The sequence below is a fragment of the Eulemur rufifrons genome, chromosome 7 (genome assembly GCF_041146395.1).
Source record: "Eulemur rufifrons isolate Redbay chromosome 7, OSU_ERuf_1, whole genome shotgun sequence".
Classification (NCBI taxonomy): domain Eukaryota; kingdom Metazoa; phylum Chordata; class Mammalia; order Primates; family Lemuridae; genus Eulemur; species Eulemur rufifrons.
In genome coordinates, this window is record NC_090989.1 from 285,533,547 (window position 1) to 285,557,168 (window position 23,622).

Below are 23,622 nucleotides of genomic sequence, written 5' to 3' on the forward strand. Positions count from 1 at the left end.
GTGAATTCACACCTAACAGGTACAGCGCGCACTATCTGGGTGACAGGCGGTGAATTCACACCTAATGGGTCCAGCACACACTGTCTGGGTGACGGGCACACATACAACTTTGACTCCAACTGTACAAAAACAATCCACGTAATCAAAACGTTTATGCCACTATAATACTCTGAAATTAAACGTAAATAAATAAAAAACAAAGAATCCTCTTCCAGGCTCATTTGCCGTCTGCAGACTCCAGGTCCCACGCCTGTAGGACTGAGGTCCCCTTTCCTGGGGCTGTCGGCGGGGGTGGCTCTCAGCTCCCGAGGGCCCCTCACCCCTTGGCGCGCGGCCCCATCCCGCCTTGGAGTCTCCAGGCGCCCTGACGGCCTCCTCCGCCCACCAGCCCGAGCACACTCCGCCCCCAGAGGGCTCACGTGATTGGATTCTGCCCCCGCAGATAATCTTTCTGATTAACTCAAAGTAAACTGATCGGTAACCTTAATTATATCCCCCCGTGCACATCTGTCTCCAAATTCCCCTTGGTACGGGGACACCCCAGTGACCTCATTTTACCTTGGTTACCTCTGTGAAGACCCTATTCCAAGCACAGTCGGATCGAAGGTGCTGCGGCTTAGGGCTTCAGTGTACAAATTTGGGGGGTCACAGTTCACCCCTCACACTGTGTCATGTTAACAGTCCTGGTGTGATGCCTCATATTCCCAGTCTCGGGGGTCAGGGCAGGGAGCCCGGGGGCCACACCTGATAGCAGTTGTTTTCAGTGATCGGGGGACGGGCACTTCCCAGGGAAGCCCCCGCCCTCCAGACACCCCCCAGGAGAGCCAGGGGGGCCCTGCGGACCCCGTGCGGCCACCCGACTGCAGCAGAGCTTCTGCCTTCACCCCTGCGGTAGCTGACGTCCTGCCGCGCCCCACGCTGAGTGCTGGCGGCACAGGCCACGTGGGGGCCGGCGCTGCGGGGGAGGAGGGGCGCTGTGAGCAGGGGCCTCCCGGGACCCACGGACGCCCTGGATGTCCAAGGAGCCAGAAACGGAAGCTCGGCCAGTCAGGCTTCCTGCCTTCCTCCGCCAAGCCTGCTGTGGGCGGGATCGCGCCCCCAGATTCCTACGCCGACCCCTGACCCCAGTGGGATGGCGTCAGCCATCAGGAGGTGGTCAGGGTCAGAGGAGGTGGGGCCCTCTCGGCGATGGGGCTGGCGCCTTCCGTCTGCCACGTCTCGCGCACGCGTGGCCCGGGAAGGCACCCTCGCCAGGAACCTCGCCAGGAACCCGGAACGGAGAGAAACACATCTGCTGTGGCCGCCCCGGCAGACGGCGGCGGCGCAGGCACCGGCACCCCACGCCCACTTCCGGCGCACGAGGCCGGGCTGCGAGTGCTGTGCGGCAGGAAGCATGTTGGAGAGCGGGGTGGAGCCCACACTGACCGTGGGTTTGGTGACGCGTGGCTGCCAGCTCCCCCCAGGGCCCCCAAATCGGGGGAATCTGATCTTGAGTCCTGCACACAAGTCCCCAGGACAAAGCCACGTGCCGAGCTGAGCCAGCCCTGGGGACGTCAGATCTGCCCTCTCGGGGCTCCCCCAGTATTGCCCAGCGTGGGCAAGGAGAGCCAGAGCCTCTGCAGAAGACCACGGAAAGTGGAAAACGTGGACGGACGGCCAGCCGGTTCCTGAGGGTGGGGGCAGCCGGCCGTGCCCACCAGGGAGGACGCGGGTTCAGCGGCGTAGCTGGCGCTTCTCAGGGCCACAGGCCTGGAGGTGACAGCCCTTGTCGTGGGGGCCCCACACACCCACAGCCTCCACCCCCGCTGCTGCTTTCGCTGCCAGCCCCCCAGGGCTGTGGCGCACCCCGAGCCCCCAGACCCGCACCTGGAGGGAGGACACGGGTGGGACATGTGGCCCACAGCGAGGGGTCACCGCCCTCCCCTTCCCCCCACCCTGAGCCAGGGCCCCCCCAGCTCTGCTCCCCAGGAGGGGCCCCACCTCCCGCCCACCTGCCTGGCCAAGGCCATCCCTCTGGTGGGTGCAGATTCACACCAGACAGGCCCCCAGCCTGGGCCGGGAGAGAAGGGCCAGGGCAGATCCGGGGTCCCCCTGGCCCTACCTCGACTGGGGGTGCTCCGGGCAGGGCCAGCCTGCTCGCAGGACAGTCCGGGCGGAGTTTAAAACAGAACCTGGAGGCCGTTTCCCGAGCTCAGCGGCTCTGGCGGGTCGCACACGAGTGGCACCGGCCGGACGGCCCCACTGTGGGGCCTGGCTGGCACAGGGTGGGGGCTTCCTCGCCCTCCGGGGCTGTCCCAGCTTCCATCGGTCCACACAAACCCCCTCCCAGCACAGGTCCTCGCGGGGCCACGTTTCCCAAACCCGCTGCTGTCCTGCCTCAGCCCTCACCCCACCTGTGGCTCCCTGCCCCGATGTCAAACCTCCACTGCCCCACACCCCACCACCGTCCCCTGGACTCTGGGCTGTGTCCCCACGTCCTACCCTCGCCGTGGGACAGGCCGGGCGACACCCACCTCCTGCCTGTTCCTTTCGCTTTCAAAGCCCCAGATGCACCTGGAGCCGCACCTCTGACGTCGTTGGCACCCGGGTCCAGTGGCTCCTGCCCAGGCCCAGCCCCCGCTCCCGTGCAGGTCCCGACAGCCCAGCCCCAGTGCCTCCAGAGCACCCCAAAGGAGAGCTGACGGGGCCCTGGGTCCCTCCCCAAACTGCCTTCAGCACCTGGCAGCTCTGGCTGGGTAGGGCAGGAGTGTGCGCAGAGGGCCCCGGGGCGCAGGCTGCCGGCTCCCTGCTCTCCTAGTGCGGACAGGGCGGGGCGGGTGCTGGGGGCGGGCAGGGTGACGGGGGTGGGGTGGGGGGATGGGAGATGGGGGATGAGGGATGGGGCACTTAGCAGGCAATTGATCCTGTGCTCCAGAGGGAACTTCCACGGAGGCCTCACCCAGCCACGCCCGGCGCCACCGCACCTCCCGCCCCGCTGGAACTGTTCAGTCACTAATGGTAACCGGTAAGTGCTCTGGGGGTGGGGCTGTCCCTAGAGAGCCCCCTGCGACTCCTGATTGGAGGCCTGGTGGGGCCTTGGCCCCAGGAGAGGAGCTTGGCCTGTCCCCAGGGGCGCGAGGTCCAGCCCCGCCCCCGCTGGGTCAGGGGGCCCACCCGGCCCCTCAGCGGCCACTGCCTGCGGGGTGGCCCCGTCCTCAAGGCAGGGACGGCTGCCTCCAGGTTCCTGGCAACGCTGGGTCTCGCCTGTCCTCTCGGGTTGTGTGAAAAAACATTTGTTGTTGCTCAAACGCCAGAGAAGCGGGTCAAGCTCCTCTCCCGTCAGTGCAGCCAAGGAAACAGGCGAATGCGGCCCTTCTGGGCAGGGTTCTCACCCCGCACCTCGCCTTGGGGGTGCCGCCCAGCCGCTGGCTCAGCCTGGGGCAACGAGGAGCAAAGCCCGGGGCAGGGGCGTCCTGACACTTCCCGCGGCCACCTAGGAGTGCGGGGAGACGGTGGCGTGGCCTCCAGCCGTGGCTTCGGCCCCCTGGGCGGCTGGGCCCTGGAGCGGCAGCCTCCCCTGCCCGCCCCCCCCCTTTCTCCCCATCGGGGTGATTCCACCCTTTTGGGAGATGATCCTGTGGTGTGGCTCTCCCCAAACATACAGTGTCTTCTGGGGACTGGGGGGCTCACGAGGGCTGAGGCTGCGTCTCCAGACCAGGGGCAGCGGGAGGCACCCAGAGCCCGACGCGTGGGGCACCAGTAAGGACCAAAGCCCTGGGGCAGCCCTGCCCCACGGGGCCTCAGGCTGCCCTCTGGGGGGCTGTTAACCCCCTCTGCAGAGGGGGGAGCCCGAGTCTGGGACCACGACGCCTGCTTGGGTTTCCAGGACGCTGGAGGCGGCTCTGGGGGGGAAGTGCAGGGCCTCCTGCAGCTGCTCCCTGGGCCCCGGGCAGAGGGGCAGTGAGGCATCTCGGGACGGCCGAGGGGCCCCAAAGCCCCAGTCCGGCTTGACTTCTGCCAAGTGCTGCTCCCTGGAGCCCCCAGAACACAGCCTGGCCGGTAGTGGGGAGGGTCCACCCAGGACCTCATCGGCCCCGAAGAGGTGAGTTCCCAACTCTGCCCTCCTCCCGGGCAGGGCTGACTCAGCTCCGGGCCCTCTGGGAGCAGCTGCCCGGCAGGAAGTCTCGTCCACCTACGTGGGCAGCTGAGCTCTTCCCTCCCCCAAGGCCACGGGCATGAGGCTGCCGTGACTCACTGGAAGCAGCTCTGCCCCCGGAGCCCACGGCCGCCCACAGCCCGCCAGAGCAGGGCGGCAGCTCCCACTCCCCCACCCCACAGAGCCTGCCTGGGGCGGAGCAGGGGAGGGGCTGGGGGAGCCAGCTCCGGGCTAAGTCCCCACTCTGCACTGGCCCCACACTGGTGGCTGGGTCCCCCCACCCTGGAGACTGAGCTGGGCTCCACCTTGCCCAGACGTCCCCTTAGCAAAGGCCACCACCCCAGTCCTGGGGGTCCCGTATGGGCCTGGGCTGCTCCATCCCTGGCCCCCCCCCCGGGGGTCTCTGCCCAGAGCCCGCAGAGCCTCAGGCCTGCTGGTGCAGGGGCAGGTCTAGCCGGGCACTGCCCTCTGGGCCCCCTGGCCGGCCCCGCTCCAGACTGGCAGCGTGCCACCCTCCCCTCCTCCCAGCTCACCTGCCCTGCCACCGCTGCCAAGGCAGCCCCCCCCCCAGGCAAAGATCGTTTAAGAAAAGACAAAGCCTTCTGGGGGGCTCTCTGCCCCACCTTTGCCCACAGTGGCTGGCAAGGACAGGAGGGGAGGCTGCCAGGCTGGCAGCGAGACCGAGTCCTGGTCATTCCTGAGGTCCGGGCTCCCCTTCCCACACCCCGTCAGGAAGGCCTGAGTCTGCAGTGTGCACAGTGATGACGCCGGCACAGAGCTGGACTGGCCGGCAGGTGACACGGCAGGAGCCCGGCCGGCCCCGTCTGCCCCGCTCCTGTGCGCCTGGAAGGCTGCCGGCGCCAGGACCCAGCTCGGCCGGCATGGTGCCTCGCGGGGCACAGGGCAGAGTCGCTGGGCCTCTGGCAGCCCCCTCCCCACCTTGGGGCTCTCTGGGTGCGCTGGGACCCGCCACCCCCCAGGCCTGGCCTCCTCGCTGAGGTAAGAAATGGAGGGGCCGAGCCCCTCCTCCCCCCACACGCGGAGACACCAGTGCCCGCCCCGGGCGAGAGCCATGCGACAGACCCGGCCACGGCTCGGCCTCGATGCTCTGTCTTCCCCACGGCGCACGTCACATCCCACAGGGAGAGAAGGACGTCGCAGGGGGCACAGACGCTCGGCAGCCACGCGTGTCTCCTCGGGAGGACACACAGCCACACAGCCATGCGCACACGCAGTCCGGGTCCAACCCAGTCAGCCCCGCAGGCCAGACACGGGCCCCTCAAACCAGGGCCCGGGGAATCCAAGTTGGCGGCTGCCGGGGGCTGGGGGAGGGGGTGGCGGGGGCGAGTCCCGACGGGCGAGGGGTCCCGGTTCAGGGTGACACAAACGCCCCAGTGTTGGGCAGCAGGTGAGGGTTGCATGACGTTGTGAACGTACTGCGTGTCCCTAGTGGCAAACTTTCCGTGTCACGTATCTGACCGTAGTTCTGAAACCCACGCGCAGGGTCTGGGGCCGCTGCTGGACTCCATGCCGCCCCGGGGCCGGGGAGCTCTCTCCAGGCACAGCCACGCCGTGTGGCTGACGCCACCCGCTGCGGAAAACCAGGGACACAGCCCTGCAATTACATCGATCGCAGCCCGTGGCCCGGAGGCCCTGGGCACCATTAGGGGAGACAGACGCCGCTTCCTGCCCGGCATCGGAAGATCTCCCACGGCTGCTTTCCAGAATTAACCGCACCTCAGCTCAGCAGCCGAGCGGCTGCCGTTGACTTGGAAGGATGTCGAGTCCACGGGTTCGGCCCAGGGAAGCCCCCAGTCCTGCCAGGGGGTCCCAGCAGGGTGCAAGAGCCCCCGCCACGGGGGCCGGGCTGCCTCCCCTGCGCCCAGGCAGGGACGTAAACTGGACTCTGCTCCTGGCCAGGCCCATCCATTGCTCTAGCACTTGGTCACCGGGGCGGAAGCCCATCGGGTTTAAAGCCCCTGCAGGACCCTGCTCCTGGACCCCGAGTGGGTGAGGACTGCGGGTCCAGTCTCCGCGCCGGCTCCGAGGGTCTGGAGGCTCGACGGGGTGCGCCCCTGCCGCCGGCAGCGTGGCTTTGAGATCACTTTCCACACGTGTTCACGGCGCCTCACCTGCACAGGTCCTTTCACGACACGACTCTTTTCGGCCGCAGTTCCAGCTGTGGGTTACGCTGAACGCTCCGTGCGCCCCGGCGACTTTCAGCCCGTCGCCCACCATGTGCCAACCTGAACAATCGCACTGTCGGGAACCGCAGGTCTGCAGGCGGGTTTGGGGACGCCCGCACTGGCAGGAGAGCGCCCTGACCCGACCCCCCTCCGCCCCCGCCCCCACCCCCGCAGGCTCCGGCCACGTCTCGGCGCACTCCCCTTCCCAGCCTGCCAGCGCGCCCTCCCCCGGGCTCCCGGGCTGGCGGGCGGAGAGCTGGGTGTTCACCCGACACAGCTGCGCCGGGAAAGGCAGAGACAGCGGCGTCTCCTCCAGCCTCCTGCCAGCCCCTCGCACACGAGCGACGCCCACGGGGCGTCCTGCCGTCCTCTACAGAGAGACGCAGGCTCATTTTGCTTTACTCCGCCCGAGAGAACTGGAGGGGACGGGACACTGTCACTCTGCACAAACGGCCAGGCGTGATCTTGAAGGACACTGTCCCCCAGTGAATGACTGACAGGCCACTGCAGGCTCCGTCCGGAGGACACCAGCCCTGGCCAGGCTTCCGCCGGCAAAGCTGCGGGACGGGGGGCTGGGGACAGACTGGGCAGGGCAGCCCCCCAGGCCGGTCTCGGGGACACTCCCCAGCACCAAGCACGTCGCGCCGCCCTCCAGGCGCCCTCCCGGGAGGTGCTCCCCTGCCCCCGCCCCCTCCAAACTTCTGCGCCCCGGAGCGAGCGCGGCGCGGCCTTCAGCACCGCGGACAGCGCCGACCCCAGCGCTCCGCCTGGCTGTCCCTACCTGTCGTCGCTCTGGAAGGACTGGTCGCCCAGCAGCAGGTCCCGGAAGCGGTACCGCGGCGGCAACGGCAGCACCTCCGAGTCCAGGTCGTTCATCCTGAGGCGGGCGGTGTCCGGGCGCTCGCAGTCCCCGGCGCAGGGCCGCCTGCGGGCACACGCCTGCCCTCAGCCCGCGGCCACGCGACCGACCTGCGGGCGGCCTGGCGGCACCTGCGGCTGCGGCCGCAGCCGCGGACTGGGCAGGAGCGGGGGCGGGGCTCCCTCTCAGAGCCCGGCGGGGGCAGGGGAGGTAGGGGCGGGAGCTGCCCCGGCCACTGAGGACGCAGCCGGCCCTGGTCCCACCCCCTTCCTTGGACTCCCCCCCCACGGCCAGCGCAGACCCTGCTCCCTGCTGCTGCCCCGTCCCCACCACCCTCGCCAGGGCTGCACAGCCGTCCCCCAGGCCACCCACTGTGGCCACGCACACCCCGCTCAGACCCTCAGCGCAGAGGGGTGGGGTGAGCGACCAGGAGGCTCAAGAGGCCCCTGTTGGCAGCACCCCCAGAACCCAGGGGTCAGGACCGCTGGGTCCCAAGCTGCCTGCCAGTGTCACCGGTGGGGGTCCCCTGAGTCCCACAGAGCTGCAATGGCAGAGGGGGGTGGGGCAGAGCAGGTAAAGGGGTGTCCCTGGTGGTCTGCAGCGCTGTGGGGCCCAGGGCTCCTGCACCTTGCCTGTCCCCACGTCCTCATCTCTGCGAGCTTCGCTGTGCCAGGGAGGGCGGGACGCGCCCAGGCTGGCAGGGGGGCAGAGGGAGGACGGAGGGGCCTGGCTTGGCCTGGGGCGGGCAGGGGTCTGCCAAGCGAGCCCAGCTGCCCAGCGGGTGGGCTGTGAAACCTCCTCTCTCCCCACCCATCGGGAAGGGCGGGCACGTTCCTGAGCCCCCACCGAGTGCCCATCCCACGCCCCCCACCCATCCTCCAGTGGCCCAGAAACGCCCGGGGACCGTCCCAGGCTGCAGCCGCAGGTGGCCGGCGCCAGCCCAACACCCTGCTCCGTGTTTCTCGGGTCACAGGTTCAACCTCAAGGACCTGGCAGCGTTTGAAAAATAACATTTTCCTAATTGCATCAGCGCAGCGCATGTTTTCTCCCAGTCCCACGCTGGCTGGGCCGCAGGGAGGCTCACGGAGGTGGGACCCTGTGACCAGGGTCGGCCGTGTTTTCTCGTTTGGCCCTTTCCTAATGAAAGCCCTTTTTCTAAACAAAACCCCAAGAGACGGCGGCTCCCAGGCGCAGCTGCCTCCACCCCGGTTGCTGAGCTCCAGGTTTTCCCTCCCGGCCTCGAGGCCCAGACTCACGGAGCCCATGGACAGGCTGGGGGTGCTCTGTTGGCCGCAGGGACACACGGGCAGGGAAGGAAGTGCAGAAGGACCCAGGCCCGCCCTCTGCGCCCCAGAGGTGGCCTGGGGAGGGTGATACAGGCCGGGCCATGCGAGTGAGCACGTGGTCGTGAGCAGGCGCCCCACAGCCTCCTGGCAGCCCGCCCGTCCCCCAGCAGGACCGGAGCCTTGAAGAAACTCGACTATGGGGCTGGCCAAGGGCCAGGGGCCGCAGGGTCCCCGGGAAAGGTGCCCACTCCAGGGAGGACAGGCCAGAGCAGCTGCTCCAGAGCAGGAAGGCCTGCGTCAGCGAGACCTCCTGGGCGTGTGGGCCGGGGGGGTCCGGTCCCCACAGAAGCTGGTGCAGGTGGGCTGAGGACATGACCCTGGCACAGCTGCCAGGACACTGGGGCCCCAGGAGGACATCCGAGATCCCCAAGCCCATGCCTGTGATCTCGTCTTCTGTGAGACGGCTGTGCCAAACAATCGCCCGCTGCCACAAAAATTCCCGCTTTGGTGGCTTAAGGAAGGCATCCCCCTCCCAGCCTTCTGCCACCCCTGGGACAAGGGGTGGGTTTCACCCTGTGGGACTCAAGCTCCCTGGCGCCACGGCAGAGCTAACAGCACAGAGCAGCCCCCACCGCCAGGCCAGGCAGCCCAGTGGCTGTGTGTGGCATGGCCCCTGCTCCTCTCGCGGACTCTGTGGGACCCACAGCACACACGCTCCAGGCCCAGGGAGCGGCTGAGGGTCCCACCGAGAGCCCACCATTCTGGCCCATCAGTCCTGGCTGGGCGGCCCGGGGCAAGTCACTTGACCTCTCTGAGCCCGAGTTTCCTCATCTGAAGGCATCCATCCTGCAGGGTGGCTGCAAAGACGCAGCAGGCAGCGAGCGTGAGGTGCAGCGCGGAGGCCGTGCGCTCGTGGACAAAGGCTGCAACTGGAGGAAGCACCGGGTCCCGGGATGGGGGCTCCCCGGTGCCTCTGTGGGCGAGCAGGAGGCCGCTAACGGGGGCTCAGGCTGTGGAACCCACCGGAGAGGCGGACGGCAAAGGGGTCCACAGCTGGCACGTGTATGGGGACATCCACGTCAGCCGCTTGCTGCTGCGGCAGTCAGCGCCCTGGCCCTCCAGCCCCGTCCGAGGGAGACCCCGGGTCAGCTGAGTCCCCGATGCACCCCGAGAACCACCCCCAGGGCCAGCGCATCCCATCCCAGCGCCAGGGGAGGACGGCGGAGGCACCTGGGTGCGGACCAGTCCCCGCTAGGACCGAATGGATGAAAAGTGGCCAAAGACACGCTTCTCCCACCGCAGGCACGAGGCAGTCCCGCTCACACGGGGACAGCCTCAACGGGAGCCCGGCCTGCACAGCGCCATGGGGGGGCAGGAACAGGAGGGGGAAGAACAGGGTGGTGTCTGGAGCCGGCACAGCCGCTCACCTGCAAAACCTGAGACGAACCAACTGAGAAAGGAGCAAACCAGGATCTGCGGCTCCACCTGGCCGCAGACCCGCCGGACCCTCCTACGACGTCCCGCAGAGGGACCGGAAGGCGCCGCCAGGTGACAGAGGCCCGATTCCCGGGGTCCCAGCAGCCGTTCTCCGAGCAGACGGGCAGAGCGAACCCCCCCACCCCGGGCGCAGGGCTGTCTTCTCAGAATTTGGCAGATCGACTAAAAGCTCCCTTCTGTCTCCCGTGCCTGCCGACAACAGCCTCGGTGGCCGCAGGGAGGACAGCAGGGAAGCCCCTGTCTCCGCGGCTGCCGGCGCCGATTCACACCACAGCGGCTGGTGCCGGGATGTGGCGTGAGGCAGCCCAGCGGCCTCGGAACACGACAGCGGCCGACCCCGGCTCACGCTGGAGCCCAGGCCGGGGGCGCGGGAAGAAAGCAGCTCCCCACCCTGACCTGCGTGGTCACGGCGTCCCTGTGCGGTGGGACAACGTTCTCCCTGTTTTGCTGATGGGGAAATCGAGGCAGCGAGAACTTACATAACTTGCCTGACCCTGTTCCCTCTTTACCTCTGTCACCCGTCCCCCTGCCTGGGCGGGGCCAGTGCTTGAACCCAGGGTCCTGGCTCCAGGCCTGTGCTCCCAGGGGCCGCGGCACAGGGCAGCCCTCTGGGGGCAGAGTGACCTTGGACTCCACGCTGCAGCCCCAAGCACGGCCAAGACCGGGAGAACACACCGGAACGCGTGGGGCCGAGAGGCCTCTCGTTTAACACGCCAAGGCCAGAGGCAGAGAGGAACCGACGTACAGACGCTTCTACGTCTCGGCAAAACCGCTGCGTAACAAAAACCGTCATCGACAGAAGGAAAGGACATATCAACGGGACGACAGTCAGGACGCAGCAAGAATTCCTACCAGTCCGCGTCAGAAAGAAAAGCGACCAGACACGGCAACTCACAGCTCAAAGGACGGAAAAGCTGAATAAACTAACCGAGAAAGGACGACCCGCCCGGCTGGCACCCATGGGCCTCGGGGAGCGGTGTCCTGTGACATCACAGCAGCTCCCAACCTGGAACCCCTCCTGGGGACAGCTCCCTTCTGCGCCCAGGGAGGCCTGGCCCGAGTTTCACCTGCAGAGGCAAACCCCGCACGGAGCCTGACGGGTGGCCGATTCGGGAACGACCAACAGCGACCGCCACGGTGCTCCCACACACGTGTCCCCGCAGCCCAACAGCGACCGCCAAGGTGCTCCCACACACGTGTTCCCGCAGCCCGCGGGAGCCGGGGGTGGGGGGTGAGGGGCGAGGGCGGGTGCGTTGCTGCCAGTGCAAAACGCCCTTAGCGGGATCCCCATGAAACCCAAACACAACCTCTTCCCAAGAACCCCAGACGAGAGGTGGGTTTCTCTGGGCACCCAGCATGCGGGCGATGTGCAGAGACCGTCCCCACGCGCCGGGGACCGCAGGCCCAGGGCAGCATCTCATCCACACTACCGTGCAGAGCGCGCACCACGCCTCACCTGCGTTATTGACAACGGACAACTAAGGGCGGAAGGCTCCTCCCCGAGCTCCAGCTTCGCCAGGCAAGAGCTAGGGCCCCTGGTCCCCATTTCTGGCACTTGGGGGGCCTCACAGAGAGGCAGGGGACTGGCTCCTCAGGCTCTGCGTATGAAGCCCCAAGAAAAATGTTATTTTAATTTTACAGTCTCGCCCTGTTGCCCGGCTGGAGTGCAGTGGCGTCATCACAGCTCCCCGCAGCCTCCAGTTCCTGGGCTCCAGCCGTCCTCCCGCCTCAGCCTCCCCAGTAGCTGGGACTACAGGTGTGCACCACCGTTTTTAGTGCTGGTGGCTAATTTTTCTACTTTTTTGTAGGGATGGGGTCTTGCTATGTTGCCCAGGCTGTGTTCTCCCCAAACCCCCCCCCCACTGCAAACTCTGCTTTTAAGAGTTAAGATTGTGCTGCTCAACCTGGCCATCCCGCAGCCAGCTCCCTCTGCGTAAGGAAGCACGTGAGTGTGAACATGTGAGCGTACACACAGATGTGTGTGCACGTGTGCATGTGTACATATGAGCATGTGTCTGTGTCTGTATGTGGGTGGCTGTGTATGTTTATGTGGGGGTGTGTGTGTCTTTGTGTCTCCGTGACTGTGCGTGTGCGTGTGCGTGTGTGGTGCGCACGGGCGCATGTGCCTGCCTGCGTGTGCTTGGACGTTCCTACCCAGCACAGCCCGCGGCAGGCACTGCGGCGTCTCTGGCGGGCACAGGCAAGCGCTGGGCTTGGTGCCCGGCAAGTGGAGAGGCGCACAGGCCCCTTTGCTGACCACGACAGAACAACTAAGCGCTTCCTCTGCACGTTAATTAAAAATCCAGAGCTGCTCAAGCTGCCCAAGCGGCCAGGGGGCAGCTGTCCCGGGTGACCTCCCGGGGGAAGGGCTTCACGTCCACGTCCACGGCAGCTGCTCACCACCGTCTCCCGGGACACACCAAGGTCCGACGTGGAAGCTCGGGGCCCATCAGTGAGTGGAAACTGCCCGGAATGCCGTCCACACTGCCGCTCAGAGCACCACACTGTGCACCAGCCGACCCGGGGGGAGAGGAAGACCCACGGTGTGGACAGAGGCCACGGGGACGGGCCTGCCCCGAGGTTGGGGGGGCCAGTGCCACGGGCAATTGTGGCTCCCAGCCCAGCCTGAGATGGGAGCGAGCTGGGGACACGCAGGGCCGGGAGCGGCCTTCGCAGGCTAATGGTGGGTTTGGGGACATGCCTGTCACACGATAATAAAAAAGACCAGAACACGCAATTTGCAGAAAGCCCCCGTATGGGCTGGGGTGGGCCCAGAGCCCTGGTGGGAGCTGCGGCTTCCTGCGCCGGGGTCAGAGGCTGCAGCTGCGGGGGGGGCCGGAAGGGTGGGCACTGCTGCCAGGGCCGCTGGGCATGGTGGCAAAAGCCTTCGTGACGCGAGACTGCTCCGACCTGAAACTCCACTTTTAAGAGCCCCCCACACAAGGCCACCTCCTCTGCCACCTGCCCCTCCTGCCCCGGGTCTAGGAGCAGCTGAAGGCGCCCCCTGAGAAGGGCCTTCCCAGGGCCCCACCCTGCCTCCGTCCTGCCAGGGGGCGGTTTGGGGAGCATGTGGTGACCTCAGCTGGTTCCCAGCGCACCCCTGAAACACGCCCGTCAACCCACCGGCACCCAGCCCGCACGCCAAGCCCCACTTGCCTTTCCCCAAACTCACCGGAGCCCTTCTGACCCCTGTCCTGAGCTGCTGCCTGGCCACCCCCGGGTCCCCTCTGCCAGCTAGGACCGGGCTGTACGGTGGCCCTTCAACCTCTCCCATGGGGCCTGGGCTACTCTTGCTGCCTGCAGGCCCCGGTCCCTGTGCCTCCATCCCAGGCCCACCTGGGGAGCAGGACTGCTGGGAACTGGCCATCCCAGGAGGCGCCGGGGCTCTGCCAGGAAGTGCACCAGGCAGGAGGCCGGCACTGGCCGGCTCTGGGGCTGCCAGGTGCCACCTCCAGGGCAGAACGGCCAGGCCGGGAAGGAGCCGGCAGGGCTCTAAGGAGCTGGCTGGGGGGGTGGGGGCAGGTGAAGACCCCTGGGACGAGAGCTCCTCTCTGGTGACCCTGGAGCACCACTAGGAGGGGCTGTGGGTGTGGACTGGGGCAGACATTGCGGGGTGGGGTCCCAGCATTGCACCCCAGCACCTACAGCACAGACACGCCTGGGCCTGGAGGAAGTGGAGCCAGCCACCGAGGCTCCGGGTTCTCACCGCTGCTGCCTGACGGGCCCTCTCCCCCCACCCACTGGCGGCTCTGCCTGAGACGCGCTTCCTTCTGCCTGTCAAAGCCCACCTGCCCAGGCCCCACCTGCCCAGGCCCCACCTCCCTGGCCTCCAGCCTTGGCCTCCCTGAAGCTCAGCTTCCCCCCCAGCCCAGGCCAGATCCTGCTGCCTCCCCAAGCTTGATATTCTGGGGAGGGTGCTTCACCTACCCTCACCTTCCCCGGGGCCCCCACCCAGCCTGGGCCCTCCTGGGGGGTCCTCACCCATCCTGCTGACTCCCCCCCCAAGCCCTGGCAGCTGCTCTACCTGCAGCGTGACAGTAAATCTCTGCAGGGACAGAGGCCAGCTCAGACCAGCGGGGAGACCAGGTGGGAGACCCTGGGCGGGCGGCGCCAGGTGGGAGACACGGGGGCCTGGTGGGACTGAGCCCACCAGGCCTGGGGCTGACACCCAGACCCTGAGGACACGGCCCTCCCACCGTGCCTGGGGCAGGTGGTCAAGACCAGCCGGGCACCGCACGGCCCGGGGTGCAGCGACACCAGAATGTGGACGGAGATGGCCGGGCCACCAGGGTGAGGACAGGAACCCGAGAGCCCTCCTGGGGCCACGCGCTCTGTGCCCGGCAGGCAGACAAACATCACCTGGTGACCCCTCAGAGCAGCCCCACTTCCAAAGACGCCACAGGTGACGGCTCACTCTCAGCACCTGCGCCTCGCCCCAGCTGTGCCCCGCCAGGACCCTGCAGGTACCAGCCTGCCCCCTGGCGCTGCAGTCGGAAACCTGCCTCGAGTCTGGTCCCCGCAGCAGAAACGGCCCTTAAAGATCGGGACCCTAAATGACCCACCTCCTCATTCTACACGCAGGGAAACTGAGTCCCACAGAGGAAACGGGCAGCAGCAGCCGGCCTTGAACCCAGGGCTCTGGCCGGGCACGTGCCCATCCACTCCCTCCAGCCGTCACCGCCGGTCACCGCGCGGAGCTGCTGGCTCCGGCCACCTGGAGGCCCTTCTCAGCTGACCCCTCCCAGGGATGGGAGAACCGTCAGAGGGACGCAAGCCCAGGACCCCTGGCCACACCTGACAGCCCACTCACCCCCCACTTCCCAGTCAGGCGTCCCCCCGGGAAGAGTTGCCCTGAAAGCCCTACTGCGTGGGGGACCCCGGCCCCAGGGCCCCACCTGGGCCCACCCCACTCAGGAGGGACGAGAGAGACTCTCCCCCAGGCGGGGGTGGGGCAGGGTGCCCCTCCAGCCACCTGCGGGCAGGGCCCGGCTTCCCCGCCACCTCTCCTGCCCCACAGACGCTCAGAGTCCCCGAGGATGGCTGCTGCCCGCCCAGGACACAGACCCGTGGACGCGGCACCCCCAGCAAGCAGAGCCCCACCCCAGGGGTGCCCTGAGCCCCACACGGCTGGGAGGGTGCCCGAAGGTCCTTGGGGGTGGGTGGGTGTGGGGCTCTAGGGGTGGCGCTGGCCCAGAGCAGGGTCTCGGCATGGGGGAGGGCGCAGCAGGCTGTACCTGGGGGCCCAAGGGCCAGCGTCGAACTCGAAGTTCCGGCTGGTGCAGCTGCCGCCACGCGCCCCCTGGTAGACGCCCCCCGGGCTGCGAGCCCCGTCGGGGAGCGGCATGCGGGCGGCAGCTCGGACGGAGCCCCAGGTCCCCGGAGCCGTCCGGGGCTCGCCCCGCACACCACGTCTTCTGTTCCAAGGTCGGGCTCGGGCGTCTGTCCCCACGCGCCCCCTGCCGGCCACGCCGGGACCTGCGGCGGCTCTGGCCCAGGCGGGGACCGGACAGGTGTCGAGGACCCACGTGCATCGTCACCCGGAACCTGCCCCCAGCATGGCATTCAGAGCCCTGGAGACCCCGAAACACAAGCGGGGACCGGTTAATGGCCAGAAACGCCCAAGTGCACCTCCCGACCACGCGCCCCAGGAGGGCTCCGCGGGGGGTGGGTGCACGGGGGCTCGGGGCCCTTCCAGTTTCAATGCTGCAGCAAGAGCACCAGCTCCGGGGGGCCGGGCGACCCCACTCTGGCCGCCCCTCGCCCCTGCCCAGCACACGGTCAGGACAGGGTCACTCACGCACAAACCAACTTCGAGACCCCTGGGCAGGTGCCCGTGCCGGGCTGTCTGTGGGCACCACCCGTGCAGGAGCCCGCTGGGCTGGGCCTGGGGGTGACTGCGGTGTGCCCCCGCCCACCTGGTGCACCCTCGCCCACCCGGCACACACAGCACCTTCAAACAGGTAGAGAGCAGAGACCCCGACCCCAGGTGCCGCAGCCCACCCACCGCCCCAAGGGAAGGCCAGCGGGAAGCAGAGGTCTGGCCGCAGCCCCCTGTCCCACACACGTGCGCACTGCTGGGGCCACGCGTCACCTGGCTCAGATGGCCTCAGCCCCAGAGAGCCGAGAGTTCTGACCCCGGTGCTTTGCTGGTCTGTAACCCAGGGCCGCAGGGGAGAGAGGGAGAGAGAGAGACACAGAGACCTCTCAGGGCCTCGGGTCCCCACCCAGCCTCCCAGTGGGGGCTGAGATTGTTATGAGCCGAGTCTGGAGGGCGCGAGGTGTGTACTTCAGAGCGCTTGCCCCCCACCCCCACCGCCGTCTCTCCTGAGGTCACTTGCCTGTTTGCATCCGGCAGAGTGGAGACAGATGTTTTTGGTGGGGGGACATGGCAGAGGTCTAGGACACTCTCACGTCCCCAGAAGAGGTGCAGCCTGTGCCCCCGCCCAGCTCACGGGCAGTCCTGCATCTTGGGGGCTTTTCCCCCACAGGTCCGGATCGCATGGCCCGGGGCAGGACTCTGGCCTTTCCGCCTGGCCCCTCCTGCCCGGGGCTGAGAGACGGCCGTGTGGAACGTGCCCGCCCGCACCTGTGACAGATTGGCGGTAATTACAGGCGTTGTCAGCAGGAGAGAGTCTCACACGCTTGGTAACGTTTTGGAGGGCTTTAGAGAAACCAAAACTTGGCCGTACTCCGCCACAGGGCCGAGCCCAGCACACGGGCCCACCCCTCCCCTCCCCAGCCAGGAGCAGGGAAGGGAGACCGCCAGGCCCCCACTTCCTGCCCACCCCTCCCTCATCCCAGCGACACCCCCAGGCCTCCACGCACGGCCCCTCCTGTGAGATCCTCCCCAACATCTGACCTCAGCCGGCCTGGGCTGAGCAGTGGGGAGCAGACACCTCGAGTCACCCGCCCCTCAGCCTGGGCGCTGCCCTGCTCCTTCCACCCACCTCTGGGCCCCGCCTCCCCCGCTGGAGACGGGCACGCTGGGCAGACTCCCTCTTGCTGCTCCTCTCAGGAATGGAGCTGTCCCCCTCCACGGGACGTCCTCCGGCACCTGGCCCCAGCAGGAGCCGGGGCATCATCCCCAGTAGGATGCAAAGTCTCAGCACCACCCCTTTCTCACGCTGCTCTCCTCCTGGCCCTCAGCTTCCCCTAGGAGCCACCTCCTTGGGAGAGGACGTCTCCACCTGCCCCTTCCCTCCGTCATTCGTCTCACAGAAGTTTATCCAGTGACTTCTGCAAGCCATGTTCAGCCGGGAGGTGAACAGAGACCAGCCGGCTGGCACGCACTGCACGGACCACTGCACATTTGGACCTAACCTGTCCCAACCTGCCAGAGGCGGGACGGGCACAGGCGCAGGGCACGGGAACTTGGGTCAGGCGGCCCCCGGGTGCCAGGACCAGAAGGGTGCCGGCGACCCAGTAGCGCGGGTGGTGGCCCTGCACTTAGGCGGAGCGCGGCGCACGAGAACGAGATTTGGGGAAGAGGAATCCCGGCCACACAGTTCCCAGGCCAGGTGGGGAGGTCCTCCGGGCGGGGCCCGCGTCCCCACTTCACTCAGGGGACCGGAGGGCGGCAGCTGGGCAGACCCCGCGCCTGGGTAGGAGCACGGGGACCGGAAAGGGCAGGGCGCGGACAGTGCCCACCTGGAGCTTGGAGGTGGTGCACCTCCCCCACTTCTGGCAACTTCTCTGGGGGAGGAACCTGGGGGCTGCCAGCCACGTGGGGCGTGGGCGGGGCCGGCGCACGTGTGGGGGCGGGCTCAGCGTGGGCGGGGCCGGGGCTGATTGGGTGGGAAGCAGAGCCGCCAGCGGGGAGCAGGCGAGAGCAGCTGGGGGTGTCTGGGCATCTTGCTCCCTCGGCAGCCACGCGCGCATGGCGTCCCAGGACCCTGAGCCAGACGCTGGGGTCCCCCGAGTCCTCATCTCGGGGGGATGCAGGTGAGGAACTGGGTGGGGGCAGCGAGCGTCGGTCCGAGGGTCTTCCCCGCGCGGCCCACCTAGGCAGAGGCCCCCCCCACCCCAGCCCTGGCGGGACGGGGCGCCGGAGTCAGCGCATACCCGGGAGACCCAGGCCTCACCTCGGGCCCGCAGGGACGCCCGCACCCGCTCCCAGGCTCCTGGCGTTCCCCGGTTTTCAGCCCGGCGCCCTTATTCTCGGCAGCGCCTCTTCCTCGGAAGCCCTGTCCTGCGGCGAGGACCCCGCCCGGGGCTCGGGCCCTGCCACAGCCCCTCCGGTGGCCGAGGGTCCCAGCCCCCGCCTCCCGCGGAACGTGCTGAGCGAGAGGGAGCGCCGGTGAGTGGCGGGCCCCAGGGGTCGGAGGCTTTTAAGGGGGTGGGGGTTAGCTTGTGGTCCTGACCAGGAGTGGGTACTGGGACAGCCTGTGAGGTGTGTCCCCCACCTAAGCAAGAACCACCACGTGGCCGCCATATAGCTGTTTTGGCCTAAAGCTCTCGGTTTCCGAAGTTGTGCATTTGGGACCCTCTGGATCCCTGACTGTGCCTGCGATCCCCCCCTTTCTTCCCAACATCACAAAGCAGAGGTGGTCTGGGCCTGGGGGGGCGGCTGCAAACATCTAGACGGCCTGTGGCCGGGGTCAGGCCCGCTCTGTGCCTGATGAGGTCAGAGGGCGCAGGCCAGTTGGAGAGTTGCCTGGCGTTGCCTCCTGTCCCTCTGCCTCTGAAGCCCCAGGGTGGCTCGGTGGCGGGTTCCAGCGCTGCCGCCGGCCTTTCTCCTGACGGAGGCCCCGGGTGCTCACGATATTTGTCATTTGCCCGGGAGCAGGAAGCGGATCTCCATGAGCTGTGAGCGCCTGCGGGCCCTGCTGCCGCGGTTCCATGGCCGGCGGGAGGACATGGCCTCGGTGTTGGAGATGGCTGTGCAGTTCATCCGGCTCGCACGCACGCTGGTGCCTGGCCGGGAGCAGCACGCCGAGAGTTGTGAGCGGACAGACCTGGTCAGTCCTCTGTAGAGTAGCCGGTGATGGGACATACCGCCCTGGAGGCAGCGTGACCCCTGCCACCACCTCCGCGGCCAGGGCTGGCTCGGATTGGTTCAGACTCCACCTGCCGCTGTTCCTCTGCTGGGCGGGGCTGGGCCCTGCCTCCCTCCTCACAGCCCTCAGTCACTGGCCCCAAAGCTTGATGCCGGCTTTGGGGAGAGTCGGGGTCCCCATGGTCCCTCTGCTGAACACTACGCAGATTATCTCCCTGCACCTGGCCCCTGAGAGAGGCTTCTGTCCCCTCTCCCCGTCCCGCGTGGGTCTGGCGGAGCAGGCAGGTGCCGGTGCTGAGGGCTGGCCTGGGCAGCGGGGCTGTCTTCACTTTCCTGGGGTCCCAGCCTTTGCCCAAAGGCCCCCGGGTGGGCGTGGCCTGCCCCCTGGAAGAGGGAGCCAGCCCTCTGGTGTTTTCAGCTTTGGCTGTCACCCTGCCCCCATCCTCAGCAGGGGACCGAGCCTGTGCTGAATTTCTGGGTCTGGGGTCTGGCCACAGCCTGCCTTTCCCGTGGGATTCCCGGTTGACAGTGGCCACTTTGTCACCGTTTCACATGTCTGTTTGAATTCCAGGTTTTTGCTCCTTCCAAGGAGACATGGCACTCATTGCAGAAGAACATCTTGCAGCTGGCCCTGTCGTGTCAGGTCCCGGCAGGCACGGCAGGCCCGGGGACAGGAGCGTCCGTCGTGACTCTGTTAGTGTCCCCTGTGGTACATCCTGCAGGGCCCTGGGACCCCCAGGGGTGGCAGATGCGCGACCCCCAGCATGTCCTAGAGTGGGGGAGGCGTGGAGGCCCGGCTGGGTCTCCACAGCCGGTAACTTGCCACGGGCCCGGTGGTGGTGCCAGCACCCTGCGGGCCCAGGAGGGTTGGGCGTGTGGTGGCCGTGTGAGTGGGTCCAGCATGGCCAGCTCGGTTGGCGGGCGTGAAGGACTGGCCTGGCCTGGGGGCGGGAGGTGCCTGGTTCTCTCTCCTGTGGGGTGGTTGAGAGGGGCTGTGCCCATCCCCGGGTGAGACCCCCATCCTGCCTGGGCTTCCGGAATGGAGTTTCCTGAAGTCAAGACGGTTTGGTCCTTTTCAGAATGACAGGTGACTGGGCTGGAGGACTGTCTGCCTCTTTTGTTAAACATGCCTGTTTTACCCCGTGGGGACTGGGGCCAGCAGCTAATTAGCTGTGGAACCTTCTGGAGTTGGGGGGCAGGGCGGGGTTTGGCGGGCATGGGCAGAGAGCCTCTGTGCGGAAGCTGGTGGGCTGAGCTGGCCCGGGGTGGAGGCGCGGTGGTTTCTCAGATGTCCTGGCACGGTGGGGGCTCTGTGCCCCTGGGCTGGGAAGATGGGGGCAGCCCCAGGGTCCCCGTCAGCGTGTTCTGTAAAGAGCATGCATGCTTTTAGAACATGCTTGGGTTTGGGGTCAGGCCTCTGTCCAGCCTGTGGGGCTCAGAGTCCCTGCCCTGTGTCTGTTCAGGCAGGGGGACCCCCCGCGCTGTGCAGCCCTGGGTGTGGCTGAGAGCAAGGCTCCGGCAGGGTCGTCCGAGGCGCTGGGCGTGCCGCTCCCGATCCCTGGTAGGTGCCCGTTTGAGCACAGCTGGGTGTGGTGTCCTTGGCCTGGGGGGCCCGGCCGGCCCGGGCCAGACCTCGTTCTGACCCTGAGAACAGCAGGGTCTAAACAGGTTCAAGTCAGTCTCGTGTTTGTGAAAAACCTGCCTGTCGGGGCTGACCTTGCAGGGACCTCGGGCTGAACTTGGTTTTCCTGTAAAGGACCTGTGTTTGGGAGGGGGCGGACGTGACAGGCTTACAGGAGGGAAGGTGGCAAGGAGGTAGGCTGGGATGCCTGATGTCCCTGGCGGGTCTGCCTTTGGTCTGTCCCCTGCATCCTGCCCACCCCCGGGGCCTCGCTCTGCTCCGGGAGTGGGGTCCCGGCGGGCTACGCCCTGGCTGCCTCTGCTCCCTGGAGGCAGGGCCCCCTGGGCTTCTCTGGAAGTGTGAGAACGCAGGGGACTTGGCCCCGTCCTGGTCACCCTGCCGCCGCTCCTGTGTGCGGCTCCCTCCAGCAGCCAGCGGCCCTGGTGGACTTGCTTCCTGCGTCCTGGCTGGTTTCAGATCCGTCTTTCCCAGAGTGCCCCGTCTGCTCTGCCCGTACCTGGGGGAGTCTCGGGCCTGCAGCTGCCCCGCTGTTCCCTCCCGGCGGGGCGGGGCCTCTGGTTCCGCGGTGCCCACAGCCAGGTTCAGGTCCCTCTTCGGTGGCCCATGTGCCCACCATGATGGGGCTGGTGCCAGCCCTGGGGTCTCCAGGGCACGGGGGTGCAGAGGTTGGGGGCAGGGAGCAGGTCGGAGGGCAGAGCCTGGGTTAGGGAAGCAGCACCAGGAGGGTCCCCAGGTCTGAGCCCCACACAGTTGACCTGAGGAGTTGGCACCTTCTCCGGGAAGCCCCCTGACTGCAGGTGCTGGGCACCTTACCTCTGGGGGGTCACCCTCTCCCTGGGTGCCTGTCTGCTGCCCACTCTGAGCTCCCCTCCACACGTCCCCTGCGGGCGCAGGTGACTGGACGGGCACTTGGTTGGCATGAGGGGACTGGGCTTGGGCACTGTGGGGTCTTCAGGGTAGCCTGTGGGGCTGGGCAGGCAGCGCTGACCCGCTTTGACGCTCACAGAGCCCTCCAGCCTGGCGCCCCCACCTGCAGGCCTGGCTGAGGTCCCACGGCCACCCTCACCCTGGCCTTGCTGCCCACGGCAGCTGACGTCCCCCGTGATGAGCGAAGAGGCCCCCGGCTGGCTGGGTCATTCTGGGCACCTGGCCAGGGCTGCCTCCCCTCCAGCAGGGCCGGCCGAGGAGGCCCTGGTGCCTGCACCGGATGCCAGGTGGGTACCCGGGTGTGTGTGTGTGTGCGTGTGCATGTGTGTGTGTGTGTGTGCGTGTGTGCGTGTGTGCTGTCACGCCTTCTCTCTGCCTCGGCCCCCCAGCACCGGGTGAGAAGGGGCGTCTGCAGGAGGTGGGCTGGGGTCTCGGCCAGGCCGGGCCGCCACGTGCTCCGTGTTGTTTCTGAAAACGCTTTTGTCTTCGTGATGGTCTTGTTTTGGCTGGTGGTGAGACGAGTTGTGTTTGCCCAGCAGCCAGCTGGGCGTGGGCAGGGGAAGGGGGGCCAAGGCTGGAGAGAGGCAGGCGGTGCCGGCAGCCTGGGCAGGACGGGCAGCGGCTTCTCCCGCCGGGCGGGTGGGCACTGCCTGGGACCCGTTGACTGAGAAGCCGCCTTTCAGGACTAGGGGCCCGAGTGTCTGCCTTCAAGGGCCTGAGCCTGCTTGGGGGTCTTCTCACCCTCAGGTATGTGTCGGGATCCGACGGCGAGGACAAGACGTCCTTCCTGCTGACTGCCAGTCCTGACTGGTGGCCAGGTGAGTGGGGCTGCGTCTGGGGCCACCTCTTCTCGCACCAGCACCTGACATTGGGCTGCAGGGGACCAGGTCCCGGAGTCTGCGTCTGAACCCCTGTTTCCTCCGTGGTGCCTGGTTGTCAGGATGACTGGCGGGAGGGGCAGGTCACGTGTGAGCAGGTGTGCGTGAGCCTGGGCCTGCATGAGTGTGCATGTGTATGTGATGCGTGCGTGTGTGTGCAACTCGTGGGGCTGGTGGCGTGTGGGACCCCGTGTCCTTCTGCTGGCGAGACCCGGGCCAGCCCGCCTTGGCTGCAAAGGCATCTGGTTGTGTGAAGTGTCCAGAATCCGTCTTCCCCGGGTTTTAGTGTTGGGGGCACCTTCCTGGTTCTGACCCTGCGGGTGTCCTGGGCCTGGAGCAGGGCTGCCAGGTGTGATCTGCCCTCCTGGTCACCGGCTCTGTGCCGGGGGGACGAGGCGGAGTGCGTGTCCCCCTCTCACAGGTGTGCAGAGCCTCCGGAATGGGCAGGGCAGACAGGCAGAGGTCGGAGCTTGGTTCTCCCTGGTCCCACCTACCTGCCCCAGCGCCCTGGAGCCCCCTCTGACGTGCTTGCCTGCTTCCAGGGTCCCTGGAGGGCAGAGGAAGCGGGGCCTCCACCTGGGCCGCGGCCAGGAGCAGCCCGCCGGACGGGGCAGAGCCGGGCCTCCTGGAGGACCCCGAGCCGGGCTGCCAGGAGCTCCAGGATGGCTCCCTGGAGCCGTGGGGCTCGGACTTCAGCTGCTCGGGCCTGGCCCTGCGGGACGAGGAGGACAGCATCTTCCCTGACTTCTTTGCCTGCTAGGGCCCGGGGGCACGGGAGTGGGCGGGAGCGTTTTGGAGCGGCCTGTGCGCCTGTGTATTTCCAGTGGGTGCAGCTGCGCTCTAATTTGAGAGAGGCTGGCAGGCCGGGACTGGCGGAGGTGGATTATTAAAAAGGAAAAGCGTTTTTCCGGAGGAAGCAAAGTTTGTGTGGCTCTTGTGTAATTAATCCGATTCACAGGCAGATCGCACCGCCTCCGTGGAGCGTGGAGCGCAGGCTGCTGCCTGGGCCTGCTCTGGGGGCTGCCAGCGCCGTGGGAGCCCGATCCCCTGCCCTGCTGCCCTCAGAGGCTTGGACCGCCCCGCCCAGGCGGCTCTTCCTTCTGCACGTCCCGCGGAGCAGCGTGGCTGGGCCTTGCACTGCGTGGGGTGGTTTCAGGACCACGTGTCCTCCTCCAGCCTGGTGCCCCAGGGAAGGGCTGGCTTCTGCTGCGCTCCCT

At 67.6% G+C, this 23,622-nt stretch overlaps 2 protein-coding genes across 6 annotated transcripts in view; one reads left to right on the forward strand and one right to left on the reverse strand.

Moving 5' to 3' along the window:
- KCNT1 (potassium sodium-activated channel subfamily T member 1) overlaps positions 1–15,307 on the reverse strand; it is a 64,088-nt gene extending 48,781 nt beyond the window's left edge. For 2 of the 5 annotated variants that reach the window (XM_069477111.1, XM_069477109.1), the window contains exon 1: positions 7,103–7,197. In XM_069477111.1, the coding sequence (XP_069333212.1) occupies positions 7,103–7,197 (95 nt within the window). Of the gene's footprint in view, positions 1–2,513; positions 2,727–7,102; positions 7,247–15,197 lie in introns of those variants that run through there. The other 3 variants (XM_069477106.1, XM_069477107.1, XM_069477113.1) reach the window with 3 other exon arrangements.
- Positions 15,308–17,839: 2,532 nt separating this feature from the next.
- SOHLH1 (spermatogenesis and oogenesis specific basic helix-loop-helix 1) lies at positions 17,840–23,165 on the forward strand. Its single transcript, XM_069472178.1, has 8 exons — positions 17,840–17,904; positions 18,128–18,259; positions 18,749–18,920; positions 19,530–19,651; positions 20,422–20,519; positions 21,607–21,814; positions 22,275–22,345; positions 22,948–23,165. Exons 1-8 carry the CDS (start codon positions 17,840–17,842, stop codon positions 23,163–23,165), a joined length of 1,086 nt encoding a protein of 361 aa, XP_069328279.1.
- The last annotated feature ends 457 nt before the right edge of the window (positions 23,166–23,622 follow it).

What these genes read in the sequence shown, in the direction of transcription:
- SOHLH1 (XM_069472178.1), top strand. Translation starts at nt 17,840, where the DNA reads ATGGCGTCCCAGGACCCTGAGCCAGACGCTGGGGTCCCCCGAGTCCTC. An exon ending in CTCATCTCGGGGGGATGCAG is followed by an intron (nt 17,905 to 18,127) that starts GTGAGGAACTGG and finishes TATTCTCGGCAG; the next exon opens with CGCCTCTTCCTCGGAAGCCC. An exon ending in CTGAGCGAGAGGGAGCGCCG is followed by an intron (nt 18,260 to 18,748) that starts GTGAGTGGCGGG and finishes GCCCGGGAGCAG; the next exon opens with GAAGCGGATCTCCATGAGCT.